Source organism: Equus caballus, chromosome 14 (genome assembly GCF_041296265.1).
Source record: "Equus caballus isolate H_3958 breed thoroughbred chromosome 14, TB-T2T, whole genome shotgun sequence".
In the NCBI taxonomy this organism is placed as follows: Eukaryota; Metazoa; Chordata; class Mammalia; order Perissodactyla; family Equidae; genus Equus; species Equus caballus.
Window position 1 is genome coordinate 57,327,816 of NC_091697.1, and position 19,257 is coordinate 57,347,072.

At 56.3% G+C, this 19,257-nt stretch overlaps 1 protein-coding gene across 13 annotated transcripts in view; it reads right to left on the minus strand.

Annotated features, from left to right (window-relative positions):
- Positions 1–18,094, minus strand: part of TCF7 (transcription factor 7) — a 34,126-nt gene extending 16,032 nt beyond the window's left edge. For 2 of the 13 annotated variants that reach the window (XM_070234324.1, XM_023617692.2), the window contains exons 1-3: positions 17,611–18,081; positions 17,400–17,466; positions 16,768–16,892 (exon numbers count right to left, since the gene is read on the minus strand). In XM_070234324.1, the coding sequence (XP_070090425.1) occupies positions 16,768–16,892; positions 17,400–17,466; positions 17,611–18,060 (642 nt within the window). In that variant the 5' untranslated portion in view covers positions 18,061–18,081. Of the gene's footprint in view, positions 1–16,767; positions 16,893–17,399; positions 17,467–17,610 lie in introns of all 13 variants that reach the window. The other 11 variants (XM_023617693.2, XM_023617690.2, XM_023617691.2 and 8 more) reach the window with 9 other exon arrangements.
- Positions 18,095–19,257: the final 1,163 nt, after the last annotated feature.

Below are 19,257 nucleotides of genomic sequence, written 5' to 3' on the forward strand. Positions count from 1 at the left end.
TTTGTTAGCCCACGGCTGGAAATCCTCACTCTGGTACCCCAGTGTGCCCTCCTCTTGTTGAGCAGACTGGAGCCAGGAAGGGGCCCAAGGGCAGGGCCAGGCAGAAGGAGGTGGAAATGGGGGACTCCTGAGGTAGGTCTCCTCTGCTCTGAAGTCGAGCTTGGGCCTGGCTGGGCTGCCCCCGCCTCCCCTCCCCCTTCCCCCCTCCCACTTCCTGCAGGCTCAGGTGAAAAATAAACACAGTCGGCATTTTCCCTGCAGACCGCAGCAGCGGTCCGCTCACAGGCTGTGTGCACCTTGAGAGCTCTTGCCACCGCCAGCAGAGAAACTCCCTCGCCTCTGACGGTTGACTCTGAAAACCCCCAAACGCTTGAGCCCCACAACACTTTCCCAGCGAAGAAAGTTGCCGCTTCCTCTGGCCTCAAACCTGGGGGTGGGGGAGCCTGTGAGGCCTGACCAGGCCCTCCCAAAAAGGCCTCCCCATGGCAGGGTACTGTGCCAGGAGAAGGAACTCCCCCACCCCAAGTATCCCACCTCCAAATACACCAGGATTCTCAGTTGATCACTATCAGCAGACACATTCAATCAGGATGTATTTACTGATCTCCTACCAGGCAAAGGAGTGTTTCAGGCTGAGAGAACAGCATCTGCTAATGACAGCTGAGTGTTTACCATGTGGTAGGCATAGTTCTGAGTGCCTTACAGAGATTAACTCATATACTCCTAAAATAAACCTACGATATAGGTATGATTATTATCCCCATTTGATAGATGAGGAAACTGAGGCACAGAGAGGTTATATAGCTTGCCCAAGGTCACACAGCTAGTAAGCAGCAGAGCTGGGACTCTACCCACTGTACTGCAAAGGCCTTATGGTTATCATGTACAGAACAAGGTAAGCAGGGGAGGGAGTCCCAGACCTAAATCCAGTCTGTCCCTTCTCCAACGTAGTTGTTTAGAGTTACCCAAGCCTGTGCTTCCCTGACTCTAACAATGCTCCAGCAGGTTCTGGGACTCTGGGGATTGGGGTTCTGGCCACACTCCTTGCCTGCCTACCTGCCAGGGCTGCTGGCGCCAGGAGCCTGCCTGATGGCGATAGTTGGACATGGCCCCAGGGCCCTAGCCCACATCTCCCCTGCTCACCATCGCACAGCCACACCCCAGCCATGCCCAGCAACGCAGGCCTGCTCCTCTCCTGCCCGGGCAACCAGCTCTTCTCTGCTTCACTGCCTTTACCTACCCCTTCCTCCCTTTCCATACATCCTCCTGCTTCCTCCATACTTTCACGACTTTCCATACTTCCTCCTGCTCTTTGCCAGCCTGGTTCCTTCTCATCCTGACCTCAGTCCAAGGGTCACTTCCTTGAAAAGGACTATGACCAGGGTGGGGTTCCACGAGCCCAGTAAGCAGAGATGCCCACTTGGTGCAGAGGTCAGCCTGGGGGTCCTGGAGGGCAGAACTGGCTTCTTAGCCATCTCTGCCTTTCCAGGTTCTGTACTTGGCATGCTCACTAAGCCTTGTTGAATGAAGGCCTCTAGAATCTCCAGTGCCTCAGAACTTCTGCATGCCCTACCCACTCATCTGCTATGAGCTGACTTCAGTCTTTCAGCTCCTGGCTCCTGAGGGGTTGTTCCTGATACCTGCTCTAGAGCTGGGGAGAGGCCCTAGGGCAGAGGCTAACTAGATAGAAAGGTGGGTTATTGATACAGTTACTGTTCTCTCTGCCAAGTGCACAGAGGTGAAATTGAGTATTATAAGTGGCACATGTGACAGCCCATTCGAGGCAGGCATTATCCTTCCCATTTTACACATGAGGGAAGTGAGGTTCACAGAGGTTGAGAAAGTTGCCTATAGTTAAACAGCCCTCTATCAAGTCAGTGCCAAGGCCCCCTTTATGGGCTCTCAGGGTCTTCAGTGATGCCAGACAGCCACACTCTCATTTCTCCCCTCCTCTCTGTGCTCCAGCCACTGAGGGCTGCTCGTCCCCAGGACCATGCTGTTCCCTCTGCCTGGAGAACTCTTCCCCCAGCTTGGTTTGGCCAATTCCCATCCATTTTTCAAGCCTCATCATAAATGAAACTTCCTCCTGGAAGCCGTTCCTACCCTCCCCGTCTGAGTAAGGGTCCCCGGCTATGGCCTGCCAATTGCAGCACTGACCCCAGTACACCATAAGTGTCTGCTCACTTGTCCATCTTCATGCCCTCCCTGAGGTCTGAGATTGTGCCCTGCACTGTTTCCATTACATGAATTAAAGCTGGATCTCAAAGTTGGGTCTCTAGCAGTACAGGTGGGTGGGGCCCAGTGTGAACCAGTGTTTAGGGACAATTTGGGAGCACTGGACAAAGTATCCTGGCTGGGGCTAAGCACAAAGTCGCAGCAGCATATAAGAGGCTGGGAGGAGCTGGGGCCACTGCTTAGAGTCAGGGTCATCCTGCCAGTCCCAATACCCTGCACCTCCTCCTACCCCCGTTTCCTCCTGCCTGTGAAACTTTGGGAGTAGAATGACCAGACAGTCAAAGCCAAGGCCGCCACTAGTTCATATGGAGCCTTTGTGCTAATTAGAAAAGGTACCCCTTCCTCTGGACAGATACTCAGGCCCACACCAGGGCACATGGCTTGGGGAGTGTAGTGCAGGCTGGGCTGCAGGTTTCAGCTCCTTGGCCCAGTTCCCTGGCACAAGCCTACACAGTGGCCCTGCTCAAAAGGCCTTCTCCACTTCTCACTTCTCTTCCCCATATTGCCAGGAGCCAGGCTTGGCAGCGTCCAGCTAGGCTCCATCCAGCACCTGGCCCTGAGGAACTCTGGTCAGGCTCCTCTCCCAGATCCAGGGCCTATCAAGCAGCTCCACAGCTCTCCAGACCTCTTTGTCTAGAGCTGGGGATCCAGTGTTTAGTACCAATGGTGCTTAAGTGCCAAGGAGTCTGACCAGTTGCTGTGTGGTAACCATAAGAATGAACTTGCCAGAAGGAAGCAAGGCCCCCAGACCTTCCAAAGAGGACTTGACTGCATTATCAACCAGACCTCAATTTGTGGGCTCCTGCAGACCCCACCTCTGCAGATATACCCCAGCTAGGCTCATGCCCTTTTATGCCCAGCCCCCGCTCTAGGCCCTGCTGCCCAGGACATGGTGCTCTCCGCCTACAGCGTGCTGGACGCCTTGTGCCAGACACCCACCGCAGAGCATGGAGCCGTGGCCATGTGGCCAGCTGAGCTGGAGGACAGGGGGATGGCTGGGCCACACCCTTGTGGACCAGGAGCCTTCAATCCTGCCTTCCAGCACAGGGCTATTGCCATGGTTGCACAGAGCCCTGCCAGGTATGTTTGCCCAGTCCACCAGCTGCCTGGCCTCGACATCAGATAACAGGGCTCTGCCACAGCAGAAGTGAGGACTGAAGTCCCTGTATGCAGCCTTGGCAAACCACAGGCCTGCTCTAGACCCAGCCCAGCCCTGGGCACCCTTGGAGCTAGCTGAACCTCCCTGAGCTGAGTGGCCTCACCCACCACCTCCAGTGGTTTCTATGCATTCGTTTACTTGTGTTTTCCTTCTTCCTCTTTGAGGTAAACGCCCCTCAGGACAGGATGTTTTTAGAGGAAAAAAAAGCTTCCGGGAGCTGCTGCAGCTGAGCTGCTAGTTGATGCTACTGACACACTGTTTGAGGACTATGCAGCGGCCCTGGGGCTGGGCATCCCCCCGGCCCAGGCAGTCACTCACCCAGCTCGTCCTCATTGCCCAGCCATCCAGGAGCCTACCGTGGGCTGAAGCAGGCCAGGGCACAAGCTGCAAACTCAGCCTGTCTTTGATAGTAGGTAAAGCAAGGCTCTGGGGAAGGAGGCATTTGAGGAGTTCAGAGTTTTGTTCCCCTAGGAGCAAAGCCAAAAGGCTTTGCAGAAAAGGCAGGAAGAAAATGGCAGAGGTGCAGATTCAGAGATGGAAGTCCCCTCGAGTAACAGCCTTTTGTGTGCTCAATATCCTGCAGAGTTCTGCCCTTCATCAGAATCCCTACCAGTCTTCCCAACTACTCTGTGATGTGTGCACAGATAAGGAAAGGGAAGTCTGGGGAGGTTAAACAACTTGCCCAAGGTCTCACAGCAAGTAGTGGCAGATCTGGATTTGAATCCAGCCCCTTGGGATTCCTGGCCAGAGATCTTTATCACTCAGCTACAGGCCTCACAGGCCAGCTGGTAGCATGCCTGTGGAGACCACACATGGAGGCCCAGGAGCCAGGTGGTTCCCAGATTCCCTCCTCCCCGACGCTAGGTCTCCCCACCTTCAGCCGACTGAGGACCTGGGATCACTGATTTTGCCAGCAACACCCTGCCAAGAACCGTTCTTGGAACAAACTGACCGGCATTGTAGCTCTGATCTCCACCTAGGCCTATGTGAAGGGTGCCTCATAGGAGGTGATTTCAGTTCTCAGTCGTAAATGACTAAAGGAAACAGGAGAGGTCATCCCTACCCCAGGGTCTGGCTTGTGCTCTCCCCCCACCCCTCCACGTTCGAAAAGGACAGATGAGATAGCCACTGGCAGTGGGGGTGGCTCTCCCCAAGGCTTGTCTAGAAGAATAAGCATGCTGCCTAAGAGAGAGAGCTGGGAGAGCTCCGGGAGGGCCCAGAAAGGCGGAAGCTGATGGTCAGCAATGGCTCAAGAGTGGGAGGAAGAAGAGACTTGGAGATCTCAGCCTTAGCACTGCATTCCTGCCCCGATTAATTCCAGCAGATTCTGAGAAGCAAAGACCAGACAGGGGTCTCTGAGTTCTGGTCTGTTCAGCTGCCTGCCCACCCTCAGGAGGACAGTTCTGCCCTGGGAACAGTCAGGAAGCTCACTCTGACTGTGAGGGTCTAACCCTTACAGCTCCTGCCAGCTAAGGCCCTTGGGGCTCTGCCAGGACTCAGTCCGGTAGTTCATCCAAAGGGAAACAAGGCAAGGAGTGGAAAGGAGCTGCTGGAGGCTTCAGGCCCCTTCACGCTCCCACCCAGGCCCCTCACACTCAGTGTAAGCAGAGGGAGGAGGTCAGGGCTGCTCCAACTGCCACGGGGGCCCTCTTGAGGCAGAGCTCCCAAATGAGGTTGAGGTAGGGGGTTTCAAAAACCACACCAAACAGCTCTTACAGGTCCCCCCCCCCCCCCCCCCGCTCTAACAGTATAAAAATGTAGGGAAGAGGGCAAAATACCAAATTCCTTGGGGTGAGGAGTAGTAGGAAAGGATGGGACAGGGGGAGCCAAGGGGACCCAGCTGAGCTATAAAACCCATTTTTTCAAAAATGAGTGGATAGATATGTTGCCTAAGAGGCAAGGCAGTGTGGTGGTAAGGACAAGCAACAGAAGCAGACGCCTGGGTTCAAATCCCCACTCCAGCACTTGCAAGGTGCATGTCTCCACGCCTCAGGTTCTCTATCTGTACGATGTTTGTAGCTCATGGGTTAATGTCAGGATTAAATGGGTTAATATTTGTTTCTGCTAGTATTTTTTAAATTAATGAAGAACAAAATAAAAGAAAAAAAATAAGACAAAAACAAGCCTGTCCCTAGACCATGGCTTTTCAGGAAAGCCGGCCTTTGTGCCAGGCTGGGGCTGCTGGCCCTCAATTTCCTTTGGACTGCTGCCTGATTGCTGCCTGATTGCTCACTGCTGGGCTCCCGACTGGCCTTCGATGACCAGAACCAGGGGGCAGGAGGCAGAGGAGGGCAGCAATAGAGGAAGAAACTGCGCTCAAAATGCCCTAGCAGGATTAGCAGGCAGCTCTGGTTCCCAAGCAGCTTTCCCATGGCGGGGTGGGTGAGGCACACCCATGCCCAGGGACACTCTCGGCCTCCGCAGTCCAGCCATTCCCAGAGACTCAGGGCCTAGGAAACCCTCTAGCCCAACCCGCGACCACACAGAGGAGGGCACCTGGCACAGAGAGGTCAAACAGTGAGCGCTGAGCTAAGCCAGGACCAAAAGTTAGAAAGAGGAAGGAATTCACTTACAGATCATTCTTAACTATCCTTGAGTCATGCATCAAACCTGATTCAATCTTAAATGTCATTTATAAACACTTTTCCAGGTAACATTTATTCTGGAAGCCCTAGGCTCTTGCCTCCAACCAAGAAACACAACCCTTTCAGCCCTGGGAGCCCTGACCTTGCCAGGTGTCCAGGGAGGAAAGGGTCCAGCCCTGATCCAAGCCCAGAGCTATGAGGCCACACTCAGGAGGGGCAGTGAGGGCCAAGTCTGTCCTTGGGGAGAGACTAATCCAGCTGGATCCAGCTTGTGAACCCAACAGGAGTAGGGGTAATGCTCAGCTTCAAGACCTGCAATGCCCCCATCTCCTCACATCTGAGAGCAAAGGAGCACAGCAGCAAGGAGCAAGGAGGTAAAAGAGACTGAGTTCAGTCCTGTCTCTGCCAGGTACTAGCACGTTCTTAACCTCTGAGCCTTAGTTTCCCCATCTGTAAAATGAGAGCAATAATAATATCTACTTTCTCGGTTTCTTGTAAGGATCTTGATATTGGGATTAAAAGTCCCTGGCACGGGCCTCGCACTGGGGGAGTTCTCGACACACAGTATTGTTGTGGTGGCTGTTATTCTCTCCACAGCTGTTTACTGAGCACTCACTGTGTTTCATGCCCTGTGCTGGGCACTAAGATTCCAGCAGGGAAGAGGACAGATGTGGCCCAGGCCCAGCCCTTTTTGATCCAAACCATCATTCCTGAAACCCCCACCTCAACATGGTCATCAAGCCTTGTGGCCTTGGCAGTCCCAGCTCCATCTGTCCCCACACCCTACGGACTGTGGTCACCCCCCTGCCCCACCCATGGGGTTGCCCACCACAGCTGGGCGGCTCCCAAGCTGCACCCTGCTTCAAAGCCTGCCAGCAAGCTCTGGGGTGGCTGCCGCAGCCCGGCATACACTTGGGGCCGCCCCGCCTGGACTCCGGCTGTACCCAGCAGAGACCTCACTGCTGCTGCCGCAGAGCTCTCCACAGGCTGCCTCTCAGCGTCCCCGAGGGCCCACCCACCCTCTGCCTGCCTGGCCACCAGGCCAGCCACAGAGCCATCTGATTTGAATGAAACTTCAAACTTAATGACTTTCATGCTGGTTATTTAAAACGCAATGTAATTTTCTTAAACACCCTATTATTTCCTTTGATAGCTACAAAGCTTCCCCCAATCCTATAAGCATGTTTATTTTTAGGGAAAAGAGTGGTTTGCAGTTGGTCATAGAGACCATAGGGAGAGGGAACCCACAGAAAGCAGGGCAAAGAGTCAACCCTAGCAGCCTGGAGCCCCACAGCCACCCTGCCTTCTGCTGGGGCAGGCTCTCCACCAACACCAAGGAGTCCTACGCAGGCCCCTGCCCTGCTCACACAGCACATCAACCAGTGGCCCTCCTGTCCACCATCTGACAGTGGCCAGGTCCCCCTTCCTGTGCTCTCTCTCCACAGGGCCCCAGTGTCCTCATCTGTATGATGGCTCCCCATGGACATTCCAGGCATGTAAGGGGCTGGGGAAAGTGTCGTGGGGCCGTTGACCCCTAGCTGCCTCCTCTTGGCTCTTCCAGACCTTCTGCCCTGGGTAAGGCCTTGGGGTCCAAAGCTCTGACCAGCTGGATGAGATCTATGCCCAGATAAAGTGGCCCCAGGCAGTGGCTGCCCACACTGGGAGGGTGGGAAGGTGTGGCCCTGCCAGTTGGGCCTCCCTAGCAAGGGAGGTGGCCTGGTGGTGGGCGTGTGTGCAGAGGTCAGCTGAGCCCCGCCAATGCGGGGCGTCCTCTAGGAGTCGCTATTTTTAGATTCCAGGCTTTCATGTGGCCAAATGATGTGGAGTTTACAAAGCATTGGTAATGCGTTTCAGATGGAGGCCCAGCAGACTGGGAGGCTGGGCCTGCTGCCACCAGAGCCAGGTCAGAGTTAGTCAGAATACCCTCAGCCTGGACTCCCATCACCTGTCCCTCCCTCCCCACGATCTCTTCTTGCCTGATGGGGAGGCTGGCCCTGGAGCAGTCCTTGCATTGCCCAGTAAGCCCCACCTGAGGCCCACTGGAGCCACAGGCCTCTCCAACCAATACCTATGTGAATCTCAGAAATCCTCTATGGCCAGAGATCCCCACTCCCATTTTAGAAGAGGAAACAGATCTAGAAAGGTTAACATATTTACTTGAGGTCACACAGCCAGGGGAGGAGTGGCTCTGGTCCCCTGGTTTCCTTCCCCATCACAGCCCCTGCCCTCATGGGCAAACTGGGCTTTCTGAGAAGGGGCAATTTGCCAGCCTAGACGTTGTGGGGTGGGGCAGCCCTAACCACGCAAACCCCTAAAGCCCACTGTTCCCTAGGAACATCCCACATCCTGCCCACCCATGCCTGCAGCCTCAGTCGCATGCTTGTCATTTGGAAGCAGATAGTGTGTTCCCATCCCTGGAGAGAAAAGAAGTTGGTTGTTTTAATGGGAGGGGTGAGAGGGGTAGTGGGAGCTTATTTGGCAGAGTGTCTGCTTCCTCTGATCTCCAGAGAGCTCTGGCTGTGGAGTTAGCTCAAGTATGAAGGCTATGTGTCACCAGTCTCCCTCTGGGCTCTAAAGCTGTGTCTGCTGGCACAGCCCAGGCAGGCAGACTCCATGGGTGGGACAGACTACATGGGCAGGCACCCACAGGAGACAGCCAGACTCATGCCCATCTTGGCCCCACCCCAGGCCAGGGCCCCTATCCAGCAAGGGACAGTGCCTCCACCCACCAGGGGACTGAGCCAAGGGGAGTCCCATGTTCCAACAGGACCAGAAGAGGCCAAACCCTCTGACCAGGACAAACCCACCTGGGTTGCAGCTCGGAGACTACACATGCCAAGGCTGATGCGGGCCACACCTTTTTAAGGGAGGGAGGTGACACCCAGGTCCAAACTCCAAGCATCACAGGTCTGCGAGCTGAGGCAGCAAACTGCCTGAAGGAAAGAGCTAACAGTGTCCTGGGTTCTGAGAGACCTTCCCCAGACTCCTGGGGCCCTGGAGTCCTGCTAGAGACAGTGCTGGGGAGAGGCGCTCTCCAAACCCCAGCTGAATCACCAATGGGCCTCTGGGGTTCAGTTCCCCTCAGTAAACAAGGAGCCAAGACCCTGACTCATGACCCTGGAGAGAGACTGAGAGTCAATGAAACAACATGACTATGGAACTCTCCACCTCTGAGGCACTCCTGTCTTGCATGTGCCAGCACGCTTGGGTCACCCCTGCCCAAAGCCCACCCTCTCCCTTGACCCTGCTCACACTCCTCTAATCACCCCTGTGCCTCCCAGTGTCCACCCTGCCCCAGCTGCCAGCTCTGCCTCCTTCGCCCTCCATGTCCAACTCAAACCACCTGCCGGTGGACACCCCCCTGCCCTTCTTGCTGCCAACGTGCTGCATGTGCCCACCAGCCACTCCTAGGCTCAGGAACCAGTGCTGCCTGGACATCAAGGTCACACACCAGGGCCTCAGTGCCAGCCCTCCTCCAGCTTCCCCTCATGCCCCTCGCAGACCTTGGGCTTCGGGTCACCCTTCCAGTGACTAAGAACATACTAACTTCTGCCTCTCCTCCTCTGCTCATGCTGTCCCCGTGCCCTAGAACGTTCTCCCACTCTCACTTGCACAGGTTCTGGACCAGCTGGAACCCTCCTCTTTCAGGAAGCATTCTTGGCTGCCCCCACTGGCCTCTCTCTCTCCTCAGTACCCTTTATCCAACTCGGGCAGAACCTCAAAGCCGACTTGGAGCCCCTTTGTCTTGCCAGGACTGAGCTCTGGGAGGGCAGGGGCAGCCGCCTTCTCTGTGCTGAGCCAAGGCCAAGTATACGCGGGTGTGGGGGAGGCTCAGTAAATGCCAGGAGGGGTCTGGACCCAGGATTCTAGATAGAGCAGGCACTATGTCACCCACCAGCTGAGGGCCAGGTGGGCTGACTATCCTCTTTGTACTGCCCCAGGGGAGCTGGCTGCTGAGCTGAGGAAGGGAGAGCGTCACAGACTCCAGTCCAGCCTCAGCTTCAGGAGTACTCCACCTGCTTGGCCCAGCATCCTTTATAAGGGCCATTCACACACAGTGTGAACAGTCCCTCCTACAGTGGCTTCCACTCGTAAAGCACTTACTATGTGCCGGGGACTTCACATACACCATCTCATTCCATCCTACAGTAACCCAAGGAGGTAGTAATCCTCATTATCCTTGTTTTTAGATGAGGAAACTAAGGCCCAGAGGGGTTAAGTAACTTATGCAGGGCCACTCAACCAAGGAGTGGCAGACGTGGTATTTGAGAGTGGATCTTCCAGACTCAATGCCTTCCCTTTCCACTCCTCTAAGGGGCCTTGGACAAGTCCCTTCCTTGACCTGGCCTTCCTGTCCCCACCTGCAGAAGGAGGGTTGTTACCCGAGGATCTGTGCACGGTACCGTTGGGGGAGGGGGAGCCCCTGTGACCTGATAAAACACCTGTTTCCTCCAACGGAGTCTTGTTTGTACACAGTGGCAGGAAGCAGCCAGTCACAAGGTAGGAGGGAGTGTGACTGCAGGGCTTCGGGACCGCAGCTGCCCAAGGGGCTCGGGGGGGAGGCTGTGGCTCCACTTGCCCTTCCATGCGGCTCTGTGCCCACCCTGATTCAACCTGACCTCAGCAGTTATGCGACTTGAAAGCAGTGCCCCTGGAGCCCATTCTTACAGCTCAGCTAAACCTCCCTTCCTACAGGTGGGGTGTGGTCTCAGGAGACCATGGGCTGCTGGCAGCCTCAGGAGGGGATCACAAGCCCTCTCCACCTTCACCCCTACTCACACCTGAGTCTCAGGGTACCTGGGGAGGTAGGCAGTGCTGGTATGAATATCCCCATTTGCTGGCTGTGGAAACTGGCTCTGTGACACCCCAGTAGGGCCAGGGGAAGAATATTGGGGTCCTGGTGACCAACCCAGGGCTCCCTGTCAGCCCCTCCACCCTGCTGAGCTAGAGGAGTTGGCAGACAGCCCTAAAACTGCAGCCTTAGGGGACAGGGTGGGGCTTGGGTCTGCAGAATAGGCCTCCTTCATGGTGCTTTCCTGAAAGCCGTCCAAGGGGCACCTCGAAAGCAAAGTTCCACCCTGGGGGCAGCAGAGGAGGGCTGCAGACTTCCCAAATACTGCAGCCAGGACCACACAGCCCTCCAAGTCGGGAAAGAACGCAGGTCCAAATAACCTTTAAGTCCTACTGCCCACCACGAACCTATTACATGAACAACAAAAAGAGAAAACTCCGTGTTAGCCGTGCTTGGGCCCTGCAAGGAACCGTAGGGAACTGGGGCCGCAGGGAAGCAGAACACCGGGATTCTCCCCACTTCTTCCCCCAACAATTCCCTTTGGATATACGCTCCAGGGAAATAATCAAAATGGAAACTAGGAGTGATTTGTATAGAACATCGTTCCCGCTGGCAAAGAAGGCAACCTGTGAACAAACTAGAAGCCACCTAGGGATAAACAAACAAGAAACATACAAAGATCTGACATGGGCACTGTCTGGGGGCCTGCGGACACGCACCCCCACACCAGGGGAAGCATCAGGGCAAGAACGAGGGGGTGCATGCAGGGGGTGACCATGTGAGAAAAGGTCTGAGAGTGGTTCAGGGGCTAATACCCATGTGAGTCTTTTCCCTTTTTTTCTTACAAAATAGCATAAGCCCCTAACATCTTGTGTAAAGGGCTTCTATATGGCTGGGGAAGGGGGGTCCCTTTCAGACAAATCTTTGGGGTGGTGAGAGAGGATTCTCAGGATGGAGTGAATGGCTATGGCCCCCATCCTGGCCCCAGGAATAGCACTTCCCCTCCCAAAAGTCCCTAGGTGAGGTAGGCCATCGAGGAGGGGGTCTGTACACCTGAGTCCTGCCCCCAGGGTTCAGACCTCCAGACCCCTGTGGCCCAAAGTGGAGATATAGCCTTCCAGTTGGGAGTTCATGTGGGGCCGGCCTACCACTGAGCCACCACTGGCCCCAGAGGAGCCAGGACAACAAGGGAGGACAACAGGGGGCTAACCCACCACCCCCTGAGCCCAGGCACCCAGCACCTGGCACCTCCATTGCACTGCAGCCTCCAGTCCCCACTCCAAATCTGGGAGGAGGGCTCCCCACTCTCTTTGTGCAGATGAGGAAACTAAGGCTCAGAGATACTTCTGACAGGTGGGCTGTCTTTGGTCTAAGCATGGCAAGTGCCTCATAAACAAGCCAACCACCTTGGCCTGCAGAGCTGCCAGGGCGGACAAGGCAGCAGCGGCCCAGGGGGATGATGAAGGGTCCCACTTGGATGGCTAGAGGTCTCTCGAGGAGGTGACATTTGACTGATGACCAGAATGAGGAATAAGAAGGCAGCAGCTATGTGAAGAGCTGGGGAAGAGAATTCCAAGCTGAGGGAACAAGTGCAGATGTCCTGGGGTGGGAAAGAACCTGATGGTTGTAAAACATATCAAGACACTGAGGCGGCTGCTATTTGGAGAGAGAGAAAAAGCATGGTGCAGACGAGGAGGGGCAGGCAGCAGGGGCCAGCCACCCAGGCACTCAGGCTGTGGTAAGGTGTTCCGAGTTTACTCCAAGAGCAATGGGAAGCCACTGCAGGGTTAATCAGCCAAGAGATGGGATTGACTTATGTTTGGCTGCTTTGTGGAGCCTGGATTGGGGGTTAGGTTGGGAGCCGGGGTCGGGGCAGAAGGATCCTGGAGGAGGTAGTTATTGCCATCTGAGTGCTGGATGGCGAGGGCTTGGGCTTGGGGGTGGTGACTGAGATGGAGACGTGGAAGATGTTTGGAGGGGAGCCCAGGTGCCTGCCAGTCCCCTCTTTGTCTTCATCTGTCAGACAACTCTGCACCTTCAGGAAGCTGCTCAGCAGACCCTCCTCCACAGCCTAGGCAGGGCCAGCTCTGCCCATGGTGCCCCCAGGAGGGCCTTTTGTGACGGTACTCCTCCAGCCAGGGCCTGGTTCGGGTCTATTCATCTGTCTCCTCTGCTCAGCTAGGCACTCCCAGAGGCAGAGGCTGGTTCTGATCCATCTGGCGCACAAAACCTGGTGCCCAGCCTGGTGCCAGACTCCCTCCTAACAGGCTTCCCTCCAACCAGAGCTGGTGATCGATCATCACTAACCTCCCCAGCAAGGCCTTGCTGCTCGCTCTCTGATGGGTGTGGAGGGCTGGGTGGGTGCATCTCCGCAGAGCTCCCCCAGACAGGCTGGCCATGTGTTAGCAGCACTTCCTTCCTTTGCTCAGGTCTTGTTCATACCCTCACCTCCCGCTCCTCCAAGGCTCGTTCGCACAGCCCTCACCTGGACCTCAGACCTTGGAGTCAGGGAAGAGAAGCCCAATGGCCAGGAGCCCACGCATGAGTCCACTGCCTCAACTGGGCTGCTCCACACTGGAGCTGATGCCTGGCCTCCTGGCTTAGGGCACACCCAGGCACCAGGGTGGCTGTGGAGGTCAGGCACAGGGAAAGAGCCCCAAATCCCTTCAAGAGCTGAAAGACTCAGCTTTCTTTTGGATTGAGATGTGATTCACATACCATAAAATTCACCATTTTAAAATGTACAATTTAATGGCTTTTATACATTCACAAAGTTCTGCAACCACTCCCACTATCTAATTCCAGAATATACTCATCACCCCAAAAAGAAACCCCATACCCATTAGCAGTCACTCCGCGTTCCCCTCTTCCCTCTGCCCCTGGCAACCACTCTACTTTCTGTCTCTATGGATTTGCCTATTCTGGACGTTTTATCTACACAGCAAAAGGCTAAGCAGCCTTCCAGGCTATAGGCTCCAAGTGGAGCCCATAGAAAGGGCCATGTGAGCGACACAGCCTCACATCCTTTTTGAGATGAGGATTTGCACCAGACTGTCGGTCCCCCGCACATCCAAGAGTCTAAGTTTCCCTAAGGAGTGATGCCTTACTCATCCCAGAATCCCCTCAAAGTCTGGCCCAGGACCAGCTCACTGGCCCTCCACTCCCCTCTGAATCTCAGAGCAGAGCAAAGAAAACAAAGCAAAAACAAGCAGTGGCTACTAGCCTAGGCTGCTAAGTGTCTGCAAGCCTACATGAGATGCCGGACAAACATCAGCCATGAAGTAAGCTTGACCTAATTCCCCCTTCCCCAAACTGTTTACAAGAATACCAAATACCAAATACCAAAAAGAAGCAAACTTTTTGGAAAAAAACCTCCCTGTCCCCTTGCAGTTGGCTGTGAGATGGTCATTCGGCCCATTGCTCCTGGCAAAGTTTGAGCTCCCTGCTCTAAGGTGTCCAACATGGTGGCCACATGGGCATTCCATCCACACATGGGCAGAGGGGGTCCCTGGCATGGGTTTTCCCTGTCTGCGGAGGACAAGTGATTGGCCTTGAGCTCCTCAGCACAACTGCTAACCACCTGCATTCTCTCAGAGAGGGCTGGGCAAAGGGTGAGGGGGCCTAGTTCTAAGGCCCATGGGCAGGGCTGGCCAGCGTGTCATCTGTCCCCTGAACATGGGTTCAAGAAAGCATGGCTTTGGAAAAAGTCTCCAAAGGCAGTTTCTCCTCAGGGTCCCTAGAAGGGGCTCCTGACCCACTTTAAGAGCATCTTTTCTGATTCCAGACACATGAACCTTCAATGATGTGATAAATACGCTCCCAAACCAGGGCTCAGTCAATTTTGCTTTTTAAAACCCAACCATATTTTAAATGTCTACATAACTCTTCGCGTAACACAAGCTAACTACTTGTACTTGCTATTTGTTTGTTAAATATCAAGTTTGCTTAAAAGAGGCTCTCCTACATTCACCGACATCTTCCTTACCAAGTGTCACCCCAACGTAGGCCCTCGCCTCTGTCCTTGTCCCCAGCCCCATGGAGCAGCTGTTGCCAGGGCAGAGAAAGTCAGTGCCTGAGCCATCCTCCTCCTCCTGTGTTCCCAGAAGCCAGGCAGTGGGAGGCTGCAGCTGAGTAGGGAGGAGTATAAGGGAATTTGCCTCTCCTATAGGAGAGGGTGTGACACACAGAAATGCATCTTCTGTACCTTGAGAAAGATCCTGAAGTTGAAAAAAATAAATGATCCAGGCTGGGGAAGTGGTGGTGTGCCTGCCCCCACCCCTGCTCCTCCCTATCCTGACTGCTGGAGTCGGCCGCCTGCCCGCCTACTCTTTGACCAGTGTAAGCTAAAGGACACCAAATGGTCCCATCACCACACCCTCACAGAGAACGAGGCCCTCCCACTCCAGGCACTCTCCCACCACTTGCCCACTCTGTGAAAGGAACTCAGAAACACTGCCTTTTCCCTGCTCCGCTGTGGAATCACAAGAAGCTGGAGGGGAGCCTGCCCTGCTAGGACCATCTTGGGGGCTAGGCCTTTGTCCAGTCATGGTTATCACAGTGACCCCTGCCCTCATCCAAGCAACTCACCTGCTGGTGGTTTGGCAGCGGTGGGTTATGTCAACTTGGCCCAAAATGTAAGGGTGTACACCTTATAGGAGGCCCAAAAAGCATCCTTATTAAGCATCTGCTTGTGCAGGGCTATATCAGGTAGCAAGGTCAGAGGGCGAGCCCCTCTCCAACAGACTTGGGAGGAAGCAAACACCTCATGGACTGAGCCACTCCAGAACAGAGAGTCAGACAGACAGACCACTCAACCAACATGCTCATTTTACAGATGAGGAAATGGGGGTCCAAAAGGCAAGGAGCTCATTTCTCGAGTCAACCATCTACCAGGTTTTCCATCCTGGGTTTCTGGAGTGAAGCCTCAATCTGCCTTCTCATCTCCCACCAGCTTCAGCATGAAACAGCTCTCAGAACCAACCCTCCTCACTCTTGATTTTAAACAGCCCAGCAATCACCCTCCTCCCTCTGGGTGACCTCCACCACTAGCCACATGAGCCTCCCACCGGCACTGGGCCCTATGTGCACCCAACACCTGCCCATCAGAGTCCCCCAAACCTTGCACGTACTCTAGGAGCTCTGACCTCACCCCTGACTCGAGCCAACTGAGGACAACCTGAAACACTAATCTGATTTTTTTTCTAAGTGTAGCTTTACTGCTCCAAAGCATTCAGAACGGGTTCTTCACACTTTAGGTCATCTGCACCAATGGGCAGAAAAGCATGGTTTGTAAAGATCATGAAATCTTTGCAAAGCACTGGGTACTTAAACCCAGTACTCCTGTGTATTTGCAAATTCATTAAACAGGCCCTTTACCAACACTACTGATTTGAAACACCCTTGCAAACCCTTCCTGGTGCGTTTGAGACCAAGCCAGCTTCATAAAAACCCACTTTCCACACATCGTTTTCAGGGTCTTTCTCTGGCAAGGGTGCACTCGTACCAATAAGGAAAGAGTGAGGAGAGCGTGTTTCTCCTGCACAAACAGGAGATCTGAAGCAGACCAGCTTGTCTGCCCATTCCTCCAAGCAGAGAAGCTCGTGGGAGAGCTCCAAACGGCAGAGCTCACAGCTCAGACCACACTGCGAACACCACCCTCAGAAGGAGCGGCGGTGGTCTTGGCTGAAAAGCTCTCAGTAGACTCCACCCCAGCATCACCTAGCACCAGGTCAGGGCCTGCACATGCTTGTGAGCAAGCTAGGAAGACAACAGCCAACAGCTAGAGGGAAGGGGGCTGCCCAGAGCCGTCCCTTCTTCGTTCTGCAAAGTTCTCCTTCTGGTTCAGATCCCGCTGGGTGGATACGGGAAAAGAGACCAGAACAGAGTTCTCATGTATCTACTTTGTTGTAGGCAAAAGTCACTTCTCGCCCATGCCTCACATACGCGGTCAAGGAAGACACAGGCATAAGGCAGGCTGGGCTGCTGGGGCCACTTACCAGCGGGGGCTGCGGCTGGGGGTGCTGCCCTGCTCCGGAGGGGGGTGGGTAGTGCATGAGCAGATTGAAGGCGGAGTAGACGGTGTCTTTGTACATGCCGCTGGCGCACTCCGGGGCCTTCAGGCCTGGAAAAACCACAGCTGGGTCAGCCGCGCCAGCCCGGGCAGCTCGGGCTGAAGGCTGTCTGCTCTCCAGAGAAAAAATAAGAATTTCCAAGGGGTCGCCTTCAAGTTGGTGACTTGAGAAGGAACCGGCTGTGGGTGCCTGAAGTGCCAAGTTTTGACGAAGGACCCCTGGTCCAGGCCTCCCCTAGGCGGCCCCTACTTGACCCCCACCGGCCCTCGGGCCAAGGAACCTTGGCCACCGCTCCCTCCTCCAGACGAGGGGATTAGTCAGTCACCTGGGCAGGAGGGGAGGCGGAGATGGCGGGGGTCTGTTTACTCCTATAAAGGTCAGGGCACCGGAAGTGACTCGAGCCTGGCAGCGCCCGGGAAACCCGCCCCCCACTCCTCCCACCCCCTGGTTTTACCGCCTCCGGGAGCTGCAGCAGGGGGGAGGCACCCCCTCGGCGGCCCCTCTCCCCCGCGAAGGCCTTGGCGGGAGGAGGGGAGCCGGGCCGTGCAGAAACTCACCGTCCTCCAGAGACTCTGCAAGTTTGTCGGGGAAAAGTCTCTGCGAAGTGTGTTGCCGCCCGAGAGCCTGCGGGGAGATCCAGAGGGGCCGTGAGGGGCGCTGGGGCTCGGGGCCTGGGACGGGGGGGCTCTGAGGGATGGGGACCCCGAGGGCCACAGGAAGGAGCGGCGGGTCTGCACCAGCCGAGCCGAGCGCAGGGGCGGCACTCACCTCGGCCCCGACCTCGGCCTCGCCGCCGGCCCCGGCGCCGGCCCCCGGGACCCCCGCGCCGCCCGCCGCGACCTCGGACTCATTGACGAGCGACGACTTGAGCTCGGCCAGGTCGCGCTCGGGGCCCGCGGCGCTGTCGCGGCTCTTGTCGTCCTGCTCCTCGCCCTCGTCCTGGAAGGCCAGCAGCTCGTCGGGCGCGCCGAGGTCGTCGCCGCCGCCCGCGCCGCCCCCGCTCGAGTCCAGCTGCGGCATGATGCGCTCCGCCCGCGGGTGCGCGGGGCGCGGGAGTGCGGGGCGCGGAGCCGGCCCGGGAGGCGGCGAGCCCGGAGTCCGGACCTCCGAGCCCGGAGCGCGGCGGGCGGAGCGCGGGCTGACTCCGCCTGGGCGGGCTGCGGGCGCGGGGCGCGGGCGCCAGGCTGAGCCGCTTCGGGAGCTGGCGGGTCCGAACATCAAAGGCGCCGCCGGCGGGGACGCCGGGGGCGGGCCCGGCCGAGGGGCGGGGCCAACGCGCCAGCCCCGCCCCTCTCCCGGGAGAGGCAGAGACGCGCCCAGTGGGCACAGTCTTAAAGGGCTCGCTCTCCGGGCGTGACGGGAGTGAGGCGTCAGACGAGCCTGGAAAGCATCACCCTTCTCCTGAAATGCGGGGACTCTAAAAGAGACTCCAGACCCCCGCTTCCTCACCTACAACGGGAGATTCCCACCCCGCGCCCAGGTTTCTCGCCCAGCTGCCAGGCCTTTAGAGAAACTCGAGCCAAGGTGTGAACTCAGTCGTGTGCCCTGGGCCCAGAATGTCCTGGGCTTGGACCTGGGGGTTCCTAGATCTTGGGGGCTGCTCGAGGCTGTGCTTGAACTCCAAGCCGGCAGGGTTAGAAGTCCAATTCTCTGCTGCGTCCTCCAGGCATAGGACAATCTGGGACCTCCTTCCAGGTCGCCCGCACACAGCGCAAACACGAGTATAAACCACGAGTGTATACCCCTTACACATTTATTGAGCTGCTGTTGCATACGGGGCTCATACATCACACATCTGTGATGGACCCCTTGGCCATGTGGCGGCTCCGAGGCACGAACACAGTCAGGAGGACAAGGAGGAAGTATCCCGCCTCCCGCATGCCGCCTCCCGCGTGCCGATGCTCCAGCAGACCCCCTACCCCCCACGACTCTCCCAACTCTATTCTACGCCTGGAACCTGGGGCCCGAGCATGCGAGGCTTTGGGTAGACACGTGGGCCGCGGGATTCTCACAAGGGCTTGTTGTCCGAAGCGACTCAACCCAGGAAGTCGCGTTCCCGCAAAGCCCATTGACTCCGAGACTGGCGCGGGCGGGCCCTGGCAAGATCCAAGCTGCAGGGACAATATAGCCTGCGGAGCCCGGGAACCGGCGCCAGCTCCCACCACATCTACAAAGCACCCGGGGGCATGTCCACGCGGGCCTGCCCAGCACGCTTGGCCTCGGTTCAGCCACGGCATCGAGGAAAGATACCGGTCCTTTTGGATGGCGGTGCAGTAAGCCGTAGCCCTCAGCAGGTTTCTGTGCTGGATGCCGTGTAGACATTCCTACTTCTTCCGAAAGCAACGGAGGCAGAGGATATTTGGGAAGGGAAGGTGTCTTGGATCCCTCTGCGGCCCAGAGCCCCACAGGACCCCT